Genomic DNA, 21,142 nt, shown 5'->3' on the forward strand with positions numbered 1-21,142 from the left:
GTGGTTAGGAGTATAGACTCTGCATTCCACCTGCACCTGATCCTTGAGTGAGCTGGATGAGCTACTTAACCTCTCAGTGCCTTAGTTTCCCTTTATAAAAAATGGGAATAATCACTGTTCCTATCTCACTGTGAGAATTAAATGAATTATTACATGTCAAGGGCTTAGAAAAGTGCCTGGCATATGGGAAGAGCTCAGTATATTTTAGTTATTATTTCTGATACTATATAAGATAATTTTAAGTGATTCATAGATAAACTTTTCATTTTAATACCTATGTCTTTATTTAATGTATTTTGGAAAATATTAACTTAAAAGTTATCTAGCATAGCTATCAAATCTATGATTGTAGATATTAAGGCTTCGGGTGTAATTTTGTTTTGTTTTGTTTTTTTGCGGTACGTGGGCCTCTCACTGCTGCGGCCTCTCCCGCCGCGGAGCACAGGCTCCGGACGCGCAGGCCCAGCGGCCATGGCTCACGGGCCCAGCCGCTCCACGGCATGTGGGATCCTCCCGGACCGGGGCATGAACCCGCGTCCCCGGCACCGGCAGGCGGACTCCCAACCACTGTGCCACCATGGAGGCCCCCTCGAGTGTAAGTCTTTAAAAAGGAGTAGATTTAAAGCTGATGTAAAGAAAAACAGTAAATAAAAAATAGCATAGGTAATACACAAAAGCAAAAATCTTCCTCAACTAAAATTTAGGAAATACTGAAATTATACAATGCCTATTTATATGAATTTTCATACTTAAAAAGTGTCTCTTTGCTTTAAATAGCTTTGGATATAAGTTGATACAGATGCAAAAGGTATTACATAATCAGTAACGACTGGGTCAGCTTGTAACAGAGAGATTTCAATTATCCAAACATCAACTGACTTCTCTCTCCATAAAAAATAGAAACTGCATTTATAAGAGGTAGGAAGAAAGAAAAGCAGAAGACAGGTCAGGCATATGTGAAAAAATGTAACACTGGTATGGCGTTAGAAGGTGGACTTTGTACCCAGTCGAGTGATTCTAGTGATTTTTAAGCTAAACTCGTGGAATTTTAATAGGCTGCTAATCTGACATGGCTCTAACTTGTATTATGTGCCTGTGACACAGCTGAACCTGTGGTCAGGGGCACTTCCTTGCTTACAGAAGGAGGGTTTCCATTGGAACCGAGGCTGGGGAGGCTCCAGAGGCTTGGTGGTCACAAAGGGTAGGTTCATTCTCAGTCCTGCCCAGCAGGAAGACCCTAGCCGCTTACTGCTTCGCCTCGAGCTTTGGCTTCAGCTCAGATGCAGGCCAGCATTTGAGAGGAGCTCACCCATCTTCAGTAAATGAGGCGGGTTACAAGCTGGGGGAGGAAACCAGGCAGGGCACGAACACCAGGCAACCAGCATCTCAGGGCCGGAGGGGCTTTCTCAGGACATTAGAAATCTTTACTTTGAAAGGCATTCTTCTTTCTTTGTAAATTTCCTGTGAATCGTTGTATTCTTTTTAAAAACCTCTTTTAGTACTTTCTAGAATCCTTGTTGAAAATGCCAGCCTCTCACTGGGGCAAGGGAAACAGGCAGGGAGAGGGGAATGAAGAGGATCCCCTGGGCAGATCTATCATCATCACCTGTGCTGGGTGCTTTCACATCTGTTCTGCTCTTTAACTTCACAGGAACCAAGTGGTCGGACCCTCGCCCAGGTCAAACCGACCAGGAGTGGAATTTAAAGCTCCTTCTATACACCACAATGCCATGTTTTATCCACACTTGAACCAGAATTCTAAAGGAGAAACAGCTTGTTTCTTGGGAATCAAGTATAGCAAAGCCACAGGAATCAAAGGGACGACCCCCAAAGCAAAGCTACTTCTACATTACCTGCAGAAGCTCCTTCTAGACAGGGCTGGATTTAGGGTGAGGCAAGCAAGTCACCGTGGCTGCAGAATTTAAGGCGGCATTTACTACTCTCAGGGTCGTGCACAGGCCTGCTTGCCTCACTCTACTATGTGCCCTGCTTCTAGAACGTTCACCTCCTGCAAGTTATTTTGCTTTAGTAAGAGAGGCCACTCTCTAACAAGAGTCCTGCCTTAATAAGCGATGCTTGTTAAGTTATTGAACTGGTTAAAAAAAAATAGAGGGAGATGGGTGATTTTTAAAAAAGAGGAAATATTCTAGATTTCAAAGAAACCAAACCTATAAAAGAACTTGACTAGGTTGGTTATTGCCTTTTCTTATTATTCCCCCAACAAATAATTCTTTACTTTATAGTCCAAAATCCAATCGAATCTGAATTACTTAGACAGGGAATAAACCATTTCTTAAGGTCATTCTGATTTCCACAGATACACTTACTTTTCGATTCAACTTTCTATCATCATGAAGGAAAGAAATTATTCAATGACCTTTGACCCACCCTAGGCTGGGCACCTATCTGCTATAAACACTCTCCTAACAGACACTGACATGGATTTATAAACATAGATCAAGAGGGCAGAGCAACAATTAGAGAAAGAAGAACAAAAACACCCCAAGGTTAGCAGAAGGAAAGAAATCATAAAGATCAGAGCAGAAATAAATGGAAAAGAAATGAAGGAAACAATAGCAAAGATCAATAAAACTAAAAGCTGGTTCTTTGAGAAGATAAACAAAATTGATAAACCATTAGCCAGACTCATCAAGAAAAAAAGGGAGAAGACTCAAATCAACAGAATTAGAAATGAAAAAGAAGTAACAGATGATACTGCAGAAATACAAAGGATCATGAGAGATTACTACAAGCAACTCTATGCCAATAAAATAGACAACCTGGAAGAAATGGACAAATTCTTAGGAAAGCACAACCTTCCAAGAATGAACCAAGAAGAAATAGAAAATATAAATAGACCAGGGCTTCCCTGGTGGCGCAGTGGTTAAGAGTCCGCCTGCCGATGCAGGGAACACGGGTTCGTGCCCCGGTCCGGGATGATCCCACATGCCACAGAGCAGCTGGGCCTGTGAGCCATGGCTGCTAAGTCTGTGCAGCCGGAGCCGGTGCTCCGCAATGGGAGAGGCTGCAGCAGTTAAAGTCCCGCGTACCGCAATCAATCAATCAATAAACAGACCAATCACAAGCACTGAAATTGAAACTGTGATTAAAAATCTTCCAACAAACTAAAGCCCAGGACCACATGGCTTCACAGGCAAATTCTATCAAACATTTACAGAAGAGCTAACACCTGTCCTTCTCAAACTCTTCCAAAATATAGCAAAGGGAGAAACACTCCCAAACTCATTCTACGAGGCCAGCATCACCCTGATACCAAAACCAGACAAAGATGTCACAAAAAAAGAAAACTACAGGCCAATATCACTGAAGAACATAGATGCAAAAATCCTCAACAAAATACTAGCAAACAGAATCCAACAGCACATTAAAAGGGTCATACACCATGACCAAGTGAGGTTTAACCCAGGAATGCAAGGATTCTTCAATACACGCAAATCAATCAATGTGATACACCATATTAACCAACTGAAGGATAAAAACCAGATGATGATCTCAATAGATGCAGAAAAAGCTTTTGACAAAATTCAACACCCATTTATGATAAAAATTCTCCAGAAAGTAGGCATAGAGGGAACTTACCTCAACATAATAAAGGCCATATATGACAAACCCACAGCCAACATCATTCTCAATGGGGAAAAACTGAAACCATTTCCACTAAGATCAGGAACAAGAAGAGGTTGCCCACTCTCACCACTATTATTCAACATAGTTTTGGAAGTTTTAGCCACAGCAATCAGAGAAGAAAAAGAAATAAAAGGAATCCAAACTGGAAAAGAAGAAGTAAAACGGTCACTGTTTGCAGATGACATGATACTATACACAGAGAATCCTAAAGATACTACCAAAACAGTACTAGAGCTAATCAATGATTTTGGTAAAGTAGCAGGATACAAAATTAATGCACAGATACCTCTTGCATTCCTATACACTAACAATGAAAAATCTGAAAGAGAAATTAAGGAAACACTCCCATTTACCACTGCAACAAAAAGAATAAAATACCTAGGAATAAACCTACGTAAGGAGACAAAAGACCTGTATGCAGAAAACTATAAGACACTGATGAAAGAAATTAAAGATGATACAAACAGATGGAGAGATATAGCATGTTCTTGGATTGGAAGAATCAACATTGTGAAAATGACTATAGTACCGAAAGCAATCTACAGAGTCAATTCAACTACCACTGGCATTTTTCACAGAACTAGAACAAAAAATTTCACAATTTGTATGGAAACACAAAAGACCCTGAATAGCCAAAGCAATCTTGAGAAAGAAAAATGGAGTTGGAGGAATCAGGCTCCCTGATTTCAGACTATACTACAAATCTACAGTAATCAGACAGTATGGTACTGGCACAAAAACAGAAATATAGATCAATGGAACAGGATAGAAAGCCCAGAGATAAACCCACACACATATGGTCACCCTTTCTTTGATAAAGGAGGCAAGAATATACAATGGAGAAAAGAAGCCTCTTCAGTAAGTGGTACTGGGAAAACTGGAGAGCTACATGTAAAAGAATGAAATCAGAACACTCCCTAACACCATACACAAAAATAAACTCAAAATGGATTAAAGACCTAAATGTAAGACCAGACACTATAAAACTCTTAGAGGAAAACATAAGCAGAACACTCTATGACATAAATCACAGCAAGATCCTTTTTGACCCACCTCCTAGAGAAATGGAAATAAAAACAAACAAATGGGACCTAATGAAACTTCAAAGCTTTTGCACAGCAAAGGAAACCATAAACAAGACCAAAACACAACCCTCAGAATGGGAGAAAATATTTGCAAACGAAGCAACTGACAAAGGATTAATTTCCAAAATGTACAAGCAGCTCATGCAGCTCAATATCTAAAAAACAAACAATCCAGTCCAAAAATGGGCAGAAGACATAAATAGACATTTCTCCAAGGAAGATATACAGATTGCCAACAAACACGTGAAAGGATGCTCAACATCACTAATCATTAGAGAGATGCAAATCAAAACTACAATGAGGTATCACCTCAACACCAGTCAGAATGGCCATCATCAAAAAATCTAGAAACAATAAATGCTGGAGAGGGTGTGGAGAAAAGGGAACCCTCTTGCACTGTTGGTGGGAATGGAAATTGATACAGCCACTATGGAGAACAGTATGGAGGTTCCTTAAAAAACTAAAAACAGAACTACTATATGACCCAGCAATCCCACTACTGGGCATGTACCCTGAGAAAACCATAATTCAAAAAGAGTCATGTACCACAATGTTCACTGCAGCTCTATTTACAATAGCCAGGACATGGAAGCAACCTAAGTGTCCATCGACAGATGAATGGATAAAGAAGATGTGGCACATATATACAATGAAGTATTATTCAGCCAAAAAAAGAAACGAAGTTGAGTTATTTGTAGTGAGGTGGATGGACCTAGAATCTGTCATACAGAGTGAAGTAAGTCAGAAAGAGAAAAACAAATACCATATGCTAACACATATATATGGAATCTAAAAAAAAAAAATCTTTCCGAAGAACCTAGGGGCAGGACAGGAATAAAGATGCAGATGTGGAGGGGCTTCCCTGGTGGCACAGTGGTTGAGAGTCCGCCTGCAGATGCAGGGGACACAGGTTCATGCCCTGGTCTGGGAAGATCCCACATGCCGCGGAACGGCTGGGCCCGTGAGCCATGGCCGCTTAGCCTGCGTGTCCGGAGCCTGTGCTCTGCAATGGGAGAGGCCACAACAGTGAGAGGCCCACCTACCACACACACACACACAAAAAGATGCAGACGTAGAGAATGGACTTAAGGACATGGGGAGTGGCAAGGGTAAGCTGGGATGAAGTGAGAGAGTGGCATGGACATATATACGCTACCAAATGTAAAACAGCTAGTGGGAAACAGCCACATAGCACAGGGATATCAGCTCAGTGCTTTGTGACCACCGAGAGGGGGGGGATAGGAAGGGTGGGAGGGAGACACAAGAGGGAGGGACTATGGGGATATAAGTATACATACAGCTGATTCACTTCGTTATACAGAAGAAACTAACACAACAATGTAAAGCAATTATACTCTAATAAAGATGTTAAAAGAAAAAAAAGAGGGCAGAGCAAAAATATTTACTCAAATAAGCTGAAAAGGGAATGGAGCCACAGCTTATTCCAGTCAGAAACAAGCATATGAGTGTTTTGTGGTAGAGAATGCTACTAAGCTGAAGCCGGAAGAACCAGATTCGAATCACCAAGTTTTCTCATCTACAAATGTAGGAATTGTATTAAAGAGGCTCTCAGGTCCTTCAAGCAGTCAGAGTCTGTGATTCTATTTTAGGATTAAGGAGCCAAGGAATGGGGGCCAAGGACTATATACAGAGCAGCATTCAGACAGAACTGCTTCATCAAGGTGAGGGGGATGCAATTCAGTTCTTGTTTTCTGTTTGCCCCAACTTTTGCTTACTCATGTTAAAATTCCCCAGGCCAAATTGATTAAGTATTTAATCTAAGACCAGCTAAAACTGAATAACGGTGGAAAAACATCATCTCCCAAGATTACAATTTGTTATTTCACGCATGCAGGCAATAATTTAGCAAATATTTACCAAGCACCTGCTTTACGCAAGGCACTATGCTGTGGAGAATGTGCAAATGGGTAATTGCTGTCTGAACTTAAAATATGGTAGACTGTCTTGCTCAGTAAGGACATACATAACCAAAATCACATCACACACATAACCAAAATAAAATGGAGACGTTCCACAAGAGAGCTACAAAGACCTGTGGTGGAAGTATAGCTTTCTGGCTTGGAATCCTGCTATCAGCTTAAAGAGGTAAATTTATTTCCCTTCAGTTTCCTCATCTATGATATGGGGATAATAATAATACCTTTTCGTAAAGTTGTTTAGAGGATTAAATGAGATAATAGACAAAAGCAGCTTAAATTAATGCCTAGTACATAAGTAAACCCTGGTAAATGTTAGTAATCATTGTCATTATTATGGGAGTTTATAGGATTAAGTGGTTGATTTGACTCCAGAGAAGAAAAAAAAATTTTCTAAGGATGTAGCATTAGGACCGGACACAGAGAGATGAAGTTGGACAGGAAAAAGGAAGAGGAAGGAGAAAAGAGAGGGACAAGAAGGAGAGAAATCTTTGCCATAAGAAGTAGTTCAGGGCTTCCCTGGTAGCACAGTGGTTAAGAATTCGCCTGCCAATGCAGGGGACACAGGTTCGAGCCCTGGTCGGGGAAGATCCCACATGTCGTGGAGCAACTAAGCCTGTGCACCACAACTACTGAGCCTGCACTCTAGAGCCCGCGAGCCACAACTACTGAATCCTGAGCACCTAGAGCCTGTGCTCTGCAACAAGAGAAGCCACCGCAATGAGAAGCCTGCGCATTGCAACGAAGAGTAGCCCCGGCTCACCACAACTAGAGAAAGCCCGCACACAGCAAGGAAGACCCAACACAGCCAAAAAAAAAAAAAAAAAAAGAAGTAGTTCAATTTGGCTGGCGTGGAAAGTTCCTTAACGAAATGGTGGTGTGAAATTCAGTTCAGAACACCAGTGTAGAAGTTTAATATAAATCATTTAACATTTTTTCTATTAATTTCCCTTCACCCCCAGTCATGTCCTAGAAATATCAACACAGTTAAAAAATAGATCAAATATTATTATTAATATAGATATGTAGTCAGCAGTACGTCCTCAATGGGCAGATAAACCCAAGCATCAGAGTCCAAAAACCATATGGGTTTTCCCTGACCCTTTCTGGAATCAATTTGTCAAGTCTGAGAAAGCACTAAGAATTCTTAAGTCTAAGAATCAGAAAACAAGTTTCAAGCCAAGTTAAAGTCACTTAACCCTCCAGGCCTCAATTTCCTCTTAATAAAAATGTATGCTACTATTACTTCAGGATGGATGGATAGAAGAAATACTAAAACGGTGGGATGGCCATTCTAGGAAGGGAAAAAACTTGCCAGCCTCCTTGAGTTGATATAAGACACAAACGCAATAATGGATGTGAACGTACATTATATACCTAATAAGCATTACATAGAACACAAGGTATTTTTCCTACACATCACACAGAAAGGCAAGAACTGCAGATGAGATGGTGGTGGTATGTGGTAAAAAGAATCCGGCTTTGTAGTCAGACCGACTTGGGTCTGAACCCTACCAGGTCTTGTCATTTACTAGCTCTGTGGCCTGAAAGCAAAATAGCCTGAACTGCTATGCTTCTTTTGTGCTATTGCTGGGATTTTATCAGACAGGCAATGTGAATCCTGTAATGGTGTTTCCCCTCACTGCTTCAGCCACTTGGAAGCAGTGCAGGATCTAATTACATTTCAGAAACTCTTCTCAGTTTCATTTTATTATTTCAACCCTTACTTCCCGTTTTTGGATCATTGCGATATCTTTTGTTTTTTTTTTTGAAAAGTGCCTCAGATTCTTCCCACCTGCCACCTTTTTTTTTTAAATGAAGCATAGCCTAAAAATTAATTTAATCATAATTTTACCTTTTCCATCAGCCCCCCACCCTCACCCCGACATCCCTAAACAGATTCTCTTGGACTTCTTGGTATGCCCTGCTTTTTGGAAGTGCTCAACAAATGGTTCTTAAATTAATAATAACATTGAAAAGTTCACAATTTAACTGGCAAATATCAGAAATATCCAAATGCTGTTAGCCAAATCTAGGCCCAGTAAAAGCTAAATTTTATTATAGGTTTTCAGGGAATTTTTAATAACAGTAATATTTTTAACATGCTGAACAAATTCTAATTTTCTACATTTATCTGCATGTAATATATCATTTAGTCCTCACTGCATTCTTGTGAAATTGGTTTGGCAGGTATTATTTCTATTTTACACAGGGAACGCAAGACCCACGTGTCACTCCATGCTGTGGCAGAGCCACATTAGAACCAAGCCTTCACTTCTAACCCAGTGCACTTTTCATTCTGGCGCACTGCCTCTGGGGAATTCTGCAAACAGGCTGCAACTTACTTTTTTAAAAACAATATGTTTTTAATATGAATTAATATGAATTAACAACGGGAACGTCTGCTGAAAATCATATATAATAACATATCCATCAATCAGCAAGATATTCAATACGTTTAAAATGTAGGTTTCATCAAATACTTTAAAAAATGGATCCATGTATGGAGGGCATGAAATATTTCCACTGTATTCCTGCTATCCAACCTCATCTCGAATTAGTTCTCCACAGGACCTATACTGAAATATGATTATAAACGGAGTTCTCTATTTGAGGGAAAAGAAAGCAATGTCACAAAACGTGCAATGTAATATTTATCCCATGTACTCTAAAAAGCTAAATATGGGAGTAGCTCCCTCTGCCTCCTGTCCCCCATCACACTCAGCCCAAGGGATGTTCCTGATTACCAAGTATAGAAAGCCCACATTATTTACTCGTCTTATTTTGGACATAGGTCAAATATTCATTGTTAATAAAATCCAATGGCTTTTACGATCCCTGGGTCGTGAAGATAAGGATTAACACCTTGCTAATACTTTTTTTTTCCACAAGAAAGTCAACGAAGCAACGAGAAAGTAACCTCTTAAAAGTAACTTATCTCTGATCAGTGCTACCAGTAATTACAGGATCACTAGCGCAACCGTTTGAGAAACGGACGGCTGAGTATAAAAGTGTCCAAAGGGCATCTCGGGCTTGGCCAACCCAACCACAATCCCCGGAGCCAGGCGGGACGGAGCTGGGGGGTGTTCAGTGCCCAGTGCGCAAAGGAACCGACTGCTTGTCCACCCCCCAGCTTGGCGCGGGATGGGGCGGCGGCCAGGCAGGCAGGCGCCCCCCGCTCCCAGTGGCCGAGACCGCCCGTCCGCCGTCCGAAGGAGAGTGGGGGTGGACACAAGACTGGGCAGTGACCTTGACAGCCCCTCCGCCGTCCGGGGGGGAGGCTCGGGATGGACATGGGACGGGGTAGCGGCGTGACAGCCTCCGGGCGGGCCGGGGAAGGCTCTGGGCGACTGCGGCGCTGGGGCAGAGGCGGGGTTAGCCCCTCCGCGGCTCCGAGAGGCTCGGCCGCGCGGGGGGCCCTCCGGGCACCTCCAGAGGCGCACCCGGGGCGGGACGAGCTCGGCTCGGGCCGGGGACGCGGGGCTCCGGGGGAGAGCAGTTGGGGGTCCGCGGGCGGGCGGCTGGCCCTACCTCCTCGGTGACCGTGGGGCAGTAGGAGATGAGCAGGAGCGTGGTGAGCAGGTTGATGGCGAGGCCCAGGAGGGTGATGGAGTTGGGGGCCATCCACAGCGGGATCCACTGGAGCAGCCAGGTCCAGTAGAGCTGCAGCGGCGGCTCAAGCAACGAGACGCCCGCGGCGCTGTAGCGGTGTTCCTCCAGCCGCCGCAGCTGCGCCGCGCTCAGCGGCTCGGCCAGCGCCTTCAGCCAGCGCGGCGCCGGCCTGGCCCCGGCGCCCGCCGCCATGGCCGCCTGCGGGCCCCGCCGCTGCGAGCGAGCGCAGCCAGAGCCTGGCGCCCGGGCGGGGGCAGGTGGAGGGAGGGGCTCGCGGGCCCGGGCCTGCGCCGGCCCGGTGGGACTCGCCGGTCGGGCCCGCGGCGGAAGTCGAGGTCAGGCCGGGCCGCCCCTGGTCCCGGGGCCCCCGCCCTCAGAGCTGCCGGCCGCGGGGGGCGGGGCCTCGGGGAGGGCTCTGGGAGAGGAGAGAGGGGGAGGGGGAGGGGGAGGGGGAGGGGGCAGCCTCCGCCCCGCGAGGTGTCGGGGCAGGTGGGACAGGCTCGCACTGGCCACCGGGTCACCGTGGTGGCTCCGCCGATCGTCACTTTCTAATTGGCGCGCAAAGGGCCCAGACTTCCCCAAGAGCCTGATGCACCTGCTTCTAAGACCCGATTCTTCTCCGGGGACGGTTGGTGACGCTCCCCAGAGGGAAGTCTCGACGGCTGGACAGTTAGAAGCGGGTTGCTCTAACTCATGCGGTGTGCACAGCTCAGATCTCCTAGTGTGTGAACGCCCTGGCCTTTAGCCACACTGCAGGACGCCGCAGCCTGTAGAGCCGGGTGGGGAGCAGGGTATTGTGTGAGAACATGATTTTTGCTCGTCTTGGGTCACCGGCATGAGGTCTCCATCCGTCGGCCCGAAGAGAGGTCCTGCCTGATAAACACACGGACGCAGTTCTTTCTTCCAACCCCGAGGACTGGGGCCCTGGCTGTGTATTAGCTCTAGAGAACCCTCACTTGCAGGTTCAGGGATCAAGGTTCAGGGCTCAGATTCCAAGGTATTGGACCTACCACTCAGGACTTAGAAACACCATCTAACAAGGGGACTGAATGGTTGAAAGCCAAATAAATGCCTATTTCTCAGAGCATCTGATACCAATAACAATGGATATTTTTACACACACCCTTCCTCCCAAAGACAGGGATCCAGGTGGTATCTTTCACTGGCCTGCGGAGCAAGCATGCTTGCCACACAATGGCAGTTCACCATCTCCTTACCTTACAATGCACCCATATAGACAGGGGATAGCCTGTCATAAACATGTCATTTTGCACAACCTTTGCCACTTGCCTTTTTCTTCACCTCCTGGTTCTTATCATTATGCACTACTCTAAGGCATAGAACAAGCTCAGAAACCGCTTTCGTGATAGTTCGGTAGGGCAGCAGCTATCGGCAGGTGCAGTTTGTCCCACAGATTCCACCACAACACCTCGGAGACGGGCCAACAAACTACTACCCAGCCCACCACCTGCTTCCATACAGCCCATAAGCTAAGTACAGCTTTTTAGACATTTTTTTTTTTTTGGTTGCCATTGGGTCTTCTTTGCTGTGCGTGGGCTTTCCTCTAGTTGCAGCGAGCGGGGGCTACTCTTCGTTGCAGTGCGCGGGCTTCTCACTGCTGTGGCTTCTCTTGCTGCAGAGCACGGGCTCTAGGTGCATGGGCTTCGGTAGTTGTGGCACGTGGGCTCAGGAGTTGTGACGCGTGCGCTGTAGAGCGCAGGCTCGGTAGTTTTGGAGCTCAGGCTTAATTGCTACCCGGCATGTAGGATCTTCCCTGGCCAGGGATCAAACCTGTGTCCCCTGCATTGGCAGGCGGATTTTTAACCACTGTGCCACCAGGGAAGTCCCTATACTTTTTTTTTTTTTGCGTTATATGGGCCTCTCACTGTTGTGGCCTCTCCCGTTGTGGAGCACAGGCTCCGGACGCGCAGGCTCAGCGGCCATGGCTCACGGGCTCAGCCGCTCCGCGGCATGTGGGATCCTCCCGGACCGGGGCACGAACCCGTGTCCCCTGCATTGGCAGGCGGACTCTCAACCACTGCGCCACCAGGGAAGCCCGTCCCTATACTTTTAAATGACTGAAAAAAAGAATTTTTTCTGTGATGCAAAATTACATGAAATTCATATTTCTGTGCCAAGAATAAAGCCATATGTATGCCTTACATATTGTTTATGACTGCTTTCATGCTCCAAGGGCAAAGTTCAGTGGTGTAACAGAGAGCATATGGCTCGCAAGCCCTACAATATTGACTGTCTGGCGTTTTACTGTAAGAAAGATTAGCAATCCCTTCCTTAGAGCAATGTAAAGGTGTCTGCAGACCAAACCATGCACTGAATATACATCTCCTAATCTTTAATGTGAAAAATGATGCTACAAATGCAGGAAAGCAATCAGAACGACAGAGATCCACTTTTAACTATGTTGGTTTTTTGTACAGTAAACTTGGAAATACCTATCTTTTAACTTAGTGCCATGAGTAAGCCAAGGAAAAGTCCTTTTCCAGGTAAATACATTTAACTATAGTACAGATAATTTCTAATATACATGAAAAACATCAGAAAGAATGAAAGGGCAAAAGGGCAAAACACCTTTTTCCCGTAAATGGGAAAAAGGTATTTCCCTCAAATAAAATCCATATTGAATAGTACCCAGATCATATAAAGAATTCCTAAAAGTCCACAAGAAATAGAAAAACAATAAACTAGATTTATGTTCAGATATCTATAACAAAACCCCCAAAACATGGTGACATAAGCAAAATAGAAGTTTATTTCTCTCTCACATAAGTTTAGAATTGACAGCCCAGGACTGGGATGGTGAGTCCATGGTCATCAGGAACCCAAGCTCTTCTGTCTTTCTACTCCAACATCCTCACTCTGACTTCTACCTACAAGGTCATCTCTTGGTTCTGAACAGGCTGCTGTAGTGCCAGCCATCCTATTTGTATTTCAAGCAGCAGAAAAGTGGAAGAGGGTAGGAAAAAAGCTGGATGCCACTCAACTCAGCCAGCAAAGTAGAATGCTTTTTCAGAAGTCCCAAACAACAACTGTACATACCTCCCACTGGCCAGAACTTAATCACCAGCCTACCTAAGTTCAAGTGTTATCAAGGGAAAATAGATGGGTACAATCATTTGGTAAAACAGTCTGACATTATCTGGTAAAGTTGACGTGCACATACTCTGTAACATCACAATTCTGATCCAGGAGTGTATCCCAGGGAAATTCTTTCATGTGTCCTAGGAAACACATATAAGACCATTCATAGCATCTTTGTACAGTAACCAAAAGCTGTAAATAACCTAAATGTCTACCAATTCTGAATGGATAAGTAAACTGTGGTATTTTCACATAATTTAATATTATTTAGCAAGTTTAATAAGCTATGCTTATTAACATAGATAAATTGCACAAGCATAATATTGAATGGCAAAAAAGCTTACAGAAAAAATGCACACAGTATGATTTCATTCATATACAGTTCGAAGACAGGCAAGATTTTGTGTTTAGGAATACGTACATATGTGGCAAAGCTATGAAGAAAAGGAAAAAATGATGAATACAATTCCAGAGAGTCATTACTCCTGGTAGAGAGGAAGGAAGATGGGATTGTGGAAGGGCACACAGATGGCTTCAAAAGTATTGGTAATTGTATGAGTTAGGATACAAAACTACAGAGGCTGAAACAGGATAGATGTTAATTTTTTTTCTCACCTAATTGGGTACACAATCCAGGGCTGGTATGGCAGCTCCAAGGTGTCAGGGACACAGATTTCTTCCATTTTATTAGTCTGACAACTTAGTGTGTTGCCCTTGTCCTTGTGGTCAGAAATGGCTGGCCACAACTTCCAATCAATTGGAAGAGGGGGAAAAGAGGGGAGACCCTGTGTTCCTTTCAAGGGCATGGCCTAAAGATGCACACATCACCCTGCTCTCATCCCATTGGCCAGAACTTGGTCACATGGTTACATTTAGCTGCAAAAGAGGCTGGAAATGAGGTCTTTAGCAGGCCAACCATTATTCCAGCTAAGAAATTTCTATTGAAAAGTGGGGGAATGAATACTGGAGTGTCATCTAGCTGTCTCAACCACAGTTTTTAAACGAGGTAATAGGAACATGGTATTCATTTTATTATTATTTATGCTATATGTATGTGTAATCCTTTTCTTTTGCAAATATGGAATAAAAAGTAGTAAAAGTAACAAAAATTTAAAAAGCACATCTTCTTTAACACTCATGCTCCTAAGCTGCTTTTCACCTTTCCCACGGTTTTTATTTTTTGGGGGGTAGGGGGGAGCGGTTGGTGAATTTTTGGAAATTTCAAATTAATTCAAGGCGTATCTGTCTAATGTCAAAGAAAAGTAGATTAGAGATTTCCTATTATTTTACTTCTTGCATCATGGCTTCCTTTGATTATCATGGTTTATTACATAGTGATTGATATATATATAAAATTTTTCCTTTTCCTGAACAAAGATGGCAGCTTACATTTAGGCATTAACTGTCCTATACCAGGAACTGTTCTGAGCATCAGGAGTTATTTCATTTACTCCTCACAAAAATCCTAGGAAGTGGGTAGCATTATTAGTCCCCATTTTGCAGATGAGGAAATTGGAACACAGTGAGGTTCAATAACTTGCCCATGATTGCTAGAATAGAGATACAGCCAAGATTCCAGCCAATGTAGTCAGAGTCCAGAGCCTGCACTCCTGCCTATGGCTGAATGTCACCTAATAAGTTACATATATTAAATATCAGACTTAGATGAGTATTTTTGTCAATATTAAGCAGTCCTTTTTCTATATATCATCTTACTAAATTTACTAAAATTAATGATACATTCCCTTGCTCAGAGGACTTTGATAAAGTCCAACCTCCCTAGCCTGGCATTCTAAGGTCCACTCTTCTTTTCCAGTCTTATCTCCCAAGTGTCTCTTCCCTCACTCCCCTCCCTAACTCCAATGCTCCAGCTTCATGGGTCCATTAGCTGTTCCTAAACATACCAAGCACTTCCTCATGCCCCCCCCACTTTGCTCCCTGGGCTTGGGCAGTACCTTCCATCCCTCATCACCCCTAAAACATTGCTTATCAGTCAAGGCTCAGCTTAAATTCCTCCTTCTCTGAGATGGCCTCTCATATTCTTCCAGTTGACCTCTCCTGCTTCCACACAGAGTACTTTGTACCTTGTGATCCAGTCTGTCTTGGGGCACTTATTTATGTACTGATCTGCTACTTGTCCAGCATCAGAGTATCAGGACCACATCCCTGCACTGAGTGTGTTCTTGAGTTCTTGGCAACCAGCAGACATCCATACTTTTAAAAACTCTTTGTTTTGAAGTAGTAGATTCACAGAAAGTTGCAAAAATTGTACAGAGAGATCCCTTGTACTCATCCCCCAGCCTTTCACAATGTCTTACGTATCCACAGTACAAGAGGCATCCACAAGTTTTTAGTTGGTTGCTTATCTTGGTTTTACTACTGGTTCTTTTTGTGTAACTTGCACTCACATTTCAAACCTTCTTCCTCAGCATCTTCAACATCTAGACCAACTTCCCACAAAATGTTATAGTCTCATATAGCCACATTAGGCGTAAAATAACTGCTTCAAAAAGCCCCTGACTTTCATTGGTCTGGAAAAAGGCATGGATTGCAATCAAGAAATAACCTGGCTAGATTTGCAGAATTTTATCATTCAGGGAGTCAAGCTATCTGTGTAAGGGTTTAGAGCTTTGGACCCACAGGCTGGAGTATTTAGGAAGATTAGTATAGTTCTGTGGTATATACTTGCCCTTTCTCATTTACTTGCTTTGGTTTATTTTATTTTTATAGTTTTGTACTTTGTGACTCTAAACTCTAAATTTTATAGAACCATGGAACCTTACAAAATACATGAGCAGAATACAGTTTTCATTTTCAATAACAGATTAACAAAAACCTTTGCTGTCTTCTCTAGAAATGCTTAATTTCTGGAACAAGGTCAGAAAAGCAAATTTCACAACAGAATCCCTCAGATGTTGTAACTGTGCTTTTTATCTGGAATTGCAAAAGTGATTTAGGGTTGGAAATTGATTTCCCATAGAGACACAGTTCTTAGCATTCTGCCCTATTTATATCCTTTAACTTTTATTTATTATCCTTTTCTGAGTTCACATCCTACTGCTTTAAAATGTTTTCCATGGTATGATTTGAGGAGCACTAGAGGGAATCTCCTTCCTCAAAAATTCCTTCTTCAGCAATCTGAGGTGCGTAAAGCCCTACAATGAGTTATACCTATTTTGGGGTTGGGGCTTTTAGGATAAGCAGAGTAGGTCAGACTTCCATGTTAGGTTAGGTCATTATAAAAAACACCTTAGGAGGGCTTCCCTGGTGGCGCAGTGGTTAAGAATCCGCCTGCCAATGTAGGGGACACGGGTTCAAGCCTTGGTCCAAGAAGATCCCACATGCCGTGGAGCAACTAAGCCCGTGTGCCACAACTACTGAGCCTGCGCTCTAGAGCCCACGAGCCACAACTACTGAAGCCCGTGCGCCTAGAGCCCGTGCTCCGCAACAAGAGAAGCCACCACAATGAGAAGCCTGTGCAGAGCAACAAAGACCCAATGCAGCCAAAAATAAATACATTTATATTAAAAAAAATAACACCACCTTAGGAGTGATGTTTTTATCAGAATGTCTTTGCTCTGAGACACCTGAGAGAGAATGGCTCCAAATAAATAGCCATGCAAGGAACTTGCGAGAAAGAGGGCTGAAGCTGCACTCCCAACATGGTCGAGCACAGGAAGCACCTGGAGATTCTGTGATAATTCAGGTTCTGAGTTGGCGGATCTGGAGAGAGAGCGGAGGGAAGCGTTTTCATTCCTAACAAGCTCCCAGGTGATGCTGATGCCGCTGGGAAGCGACCACATTTTGACTGATGAGGGACTGAAGCATATTCAGTCTTAGGAGGCTTGGGTGGAGGCACAGCTGTGAGCAGGCCCCAGGTGGAAGGGGGGCGGAGCAGAAGGAGGAGACACAGGGCTGAGGACAACTAAAGGATAAGAAAGGCCAGGCTGGCTCACTTAAGTTTGGTTCAACCTGTTCTTTCCAGGGCAAAGAAGGGATATATAGATAGATATTAAATTTTTCTATTTTATTTTTCTGTTTTATATATATATATATATATATATATATATAACTGATTATATAATACCATCTACAGTGGAATTGAGATCTACTTGTTGGTCCTCAGTGAGAGTGTTTGTTGTTCATTGTTGATGAGTCTTTTCTAACCTTCTGCTGTGCTTCCCAGACTGGGATACCTTTAGCTCCCTGACAATATGCTTGGAACAACAGCCATTTGAAGATCTGGGAAGGAAAAAATTACTTTTCTATTAAATAAACTCATATATCATGGAGAAGAAGGTAGCATGTGGATAAACGTTCATGAGTAGCGTGTGAGGGGTGGTGGCAGTGACTTCACGCTGGGCTCTCACATCCTGTCCAAAGTTCTCCTTTCTTCTGCAGAGAGGAGGGCTGTCGAGGTAGACAGAACCTGTGACGGAGATAATGCCCGCGAAGCACCGAAGCAGGAGCTCTTTTCTTTCTAGTGTTGATTTTCTCGTTGCCGTCTCCTCTTTCCTTAGTTCCTTGTCTGGTGAGGTTGTTTCTGCCTTCGTTTCTGTCTCACGGCTCCTGACTGCCCCTCCCCTCTGTACAAATAACAATGTGTGGGTCTGTCCTTTCCTCCCTCCTACTTGACGTTGATCTTGGCCTTGGCCTTCACTGAGCCCTTTCTTGCCATGCCCTCCCTGTCTGTCCATCACCGTTGCTTAACTTCTTCAGGGAGTCGAGTTACTAAAGGCAGACTCTGGGTCAAAGTCCATGCTGGCCACTATGAAGACTTGACAGTCACGGAAAGACCCAGGAAACAACTTGTCTCACCGATGAACTCCCGCTTCTACTGCTAGATAATGTTTCTTGAGCCTTAGCTAGGAGCTATTAAGAAGCACATAAGGGCTTCCCTGGTGGCGCAGTGGTGGAGAGTCCGCCTGCCGATGCAGGGGACACGGGTTCGTGCCCCGGTCCGCGAAGATCCCACGTGCCGCGGAGCGGCTGGGCCCGTAAGCCATGTCCGCTGAGCCTGCGCGTCCGGAGCCTGTGCTCCGCAACGGGAGAGGCCACAACAGTGAGAGCCCCGCATACGGGAAAAAAAAAAAAAAAAAAGCAGCACATAAAAATAACCCCACATATAGAGGCTCTGTCCTTTCTTGGCAACCTCCACTATTACCCTACCTGCCTCTAGCTCAGTGGTACTGCCCAGGGCAGGAATGAGAACTGAGTTTACAGTGAGCCCCCTTGGACACTCAGGAATGAGGCTGGGATGACCAGCCCAATGGCACTTTAACCCATAGCTTGCAGGGGATACATCATTTGGCTCTCTAGTGCTTGGAATCTTCCAAATGACCACATGACTTCAAATCAGCTTTGGTTTATTTTGAAACGTGGCTCCCTTCCAATTACTCCTCATCCCAATTGTCCAACAGGGATGCATTAGAAAGTCTGAATAGCAGCTCCTTTCTTTGCCACAGTGTTGCTGGTAACGCCTAGTTATTTTTTCTTTCTTTCTTCTTTTTTTCATTAACTTAAAAAACTTTTAAGCCAAGGTTTTTAAATTAGTGTATAATATCTTTAATGTATTTTCTTGGTCTCCAAGACTAGGATGAAGGTGAGAGGAGAAGGCTGGAAGGATGAAATCTCTTGCCTGTGGATAGCTGTGTAAGTGCTTATCTATGAAAAACAGAGACATTCTCTCTAAAGCTATTGCTTGGGAGAAGTAGTAGTTATGGTCAATTACGCACTTGAGTGCAAGGTTTTTGCCTTTAAAGACGTGAGACTGCCAGTGCCCCAAGCCACACTCTGACTCCCCTGGGAGTGTTTAACTGCCCTGTCACCTCCCTGGTGTTTTGTCCTTGGTAATCAACTCCAGATAGAAGAAAAATATTTATCTAGGCCAGAGGCTACTCCAGCCAGTGCATCTGGGGACAGAGAGAGAGATCATCAGGTGAGTTTAAGAGGGTGATGACAGCCCTTAGAATCAGGAGAACTGGTCATTCCATTAGTGCGTTTGTTTCTCTCATCCATCTAAGTTATCAAAATTTAATTACAAAGGATTATATAAATACCTACACGTAGCAATCAGCTAAATCTTTGGTGCAAGGATGGTAATTAGTGACCCAGCTAAAATAAGGAAATAAAGATAGAGTTCAATTTAGAATCAAGTAATGTTACAGGGAGAGTTGGTGAGAAGACTGTCTGGTTTTCTTATTCCTTATTCTACTCCTACTCCTAGGAAAAGAAGGCCAAATTTGTATTTCTAGAATTCCATTGAAAGGAACTGAAGAGAGGAAGGAGATGGAGGGTCAGGCCTGGAGTCAGGGGAGAAGAAGTGGTGACAGTGGAGAGGTGAGAGAGATCTTGGTAAAGGGGAGTGAGGAGGGGACCAGGAAAGGGAACAGAGGTAGTTGGGGGCTGGCTGACCCCCTCGTTTTTATAGCTCATGTACATAAATGTTTAGAAGTTATAAATCAAGCTAACCAATGGTTAATAAAATAGTTGTATCCTCCAGTTTTTTGGGGGGATACCCTCATAATGACCTGGAGGCCTAGATTTGAATGTAGAATTATCCAAGTCTTCAGAGATACTTGCCAAAGTATTGTGGCCCACCGAGGCTCAGGTCTCCCTGTGCTTTCCGCCCTGCTCCCTTCTGCACCATGAGAGGTCGCAGGTGCACACAGGCAGATGCCCTGCCTCATGCACAAGCTCGGTCACATCCTCCACACCCCAGCTCCCTGACAAACAGCTGCCTCTAGGCCACCCATTGGGCCTCGGGGTATATATTCTGGCCACTTGGTTCTTCCTTGGGGGTTTGAACTCAAGGAAGAGGCCCACAAAGTCTTTAACAGTGGACTTGGACTTTAAAAGTGGACAGTCTGCAAGAAGGGGGGGGTGGTTCATAAGAGTTCTAAGTATGCACATCCTCTTGGCTCCATGGCCTCCCTACTTTGTGGAGGGAGATATGGCTAGAGGAGGGCCAGAGTGAGGCTCTTGAAAATATAGAGGTCCCTCTTGCCCAGGTCCAAGGCTAATACTAAGTGGTAGAACTGTCCAGTCTCCCCACAAAGAACAAGTTTAAATGTAGCAGATAAAGGGAATTCTCTGGTGGTCCAGTGGTTAGGACTTGGCGCTTTCACTGCCATGGGGCCCAGGTTCTATCCCTGGTTGGGGAACTGAGGTCCCACAAGCTGTGCGGCATGGCCAAAAAAAAAAAAAAAAAAAGGTAGTAGGTAAATAGCCAAGCTGTGGCCTTGGAGGTTGAAAAACCACAGGTCCACACTTGTCAAGGAAGTTTCAGAGTCACTTGTCTTTGGCTGGACTCTACTGGGTTGGACCATAGGCATCCTGCAGTCACCAGTATAGCCTGAAGACCAGAGGCCTTTCCTTCTCTCCATTTTCTAGGCACCAAGAAAGATTCCAGTTGACCCAGGGCCTGAGATAGGGGGACCCAGAAGGAGGACAGAGAGAAGTTCTCAATCTCTCTGGCTAGTGGGGAGCTCAGAGTCATAGTTAATTTGATTTAGAAAAATAAAATCACGTGGCATGTCCTGTGCTCCAACCTAGTGTGATACATGCATTGATGATAACAAATACATAAACCACATTATCCGATTTCTGAATCCTTATGGTGTTCTCCTATGCCTGCAGCCTGCTCTGTACATGTGCTTCCCTTTGGGTAGTAGTCTTGTATATTATCAATTTCTTGAAGGCAGGAAGTGGCTTATTTCTCACTGAGTTCCTAGCTGAATCCATCACAGTGCCATGCACACA

General features: G+C 44.2%; 1 protein-coding gene across 3 annotated transcripts in view; it reads right to left on the reverse strand.

The window, feature by feature from the left end:
* CHPT1 (choline phosphotransferase 1) overlaps window positions 1–10,654 on the reverse strand; it is a 35,173-nt gene extending 24,519 nt beyond the window's left edge. For all 3 annotated transcript variants that reach the window (XR_014017022.1, XM_081248703.1, XM_081248702.1), the window contains exon 1: window positions 10,202–10,654. Coding sequence is in view for 2 of the 3 variants with exons in the window: in XM_081248703.1 (XP_081104829.1) it covers window positions 10,202–10,474 (273 nt within the window). In the remaining variant the exon portion in view is untranslated. The remainder of the gene's footprint in view (window positions 1–10,201) is intronic.
* Between the last annotated feature and the right edge of the window lie 10,488 nt (window positions 10,655–21,142).

The sequence above is a fragment of the Mesoplodon bidens genome (genome assembly GCF_964165515.1).
Source record: "Mesoplodon bidens genome assembly, chromosome: 11".
Lineage (NCBI taxonomy): Eukaryota > Metazoa > Chordata > Mammalia > Artiodactyla > Ziphiidae > Mesoplodon > Mesoplodon bidens.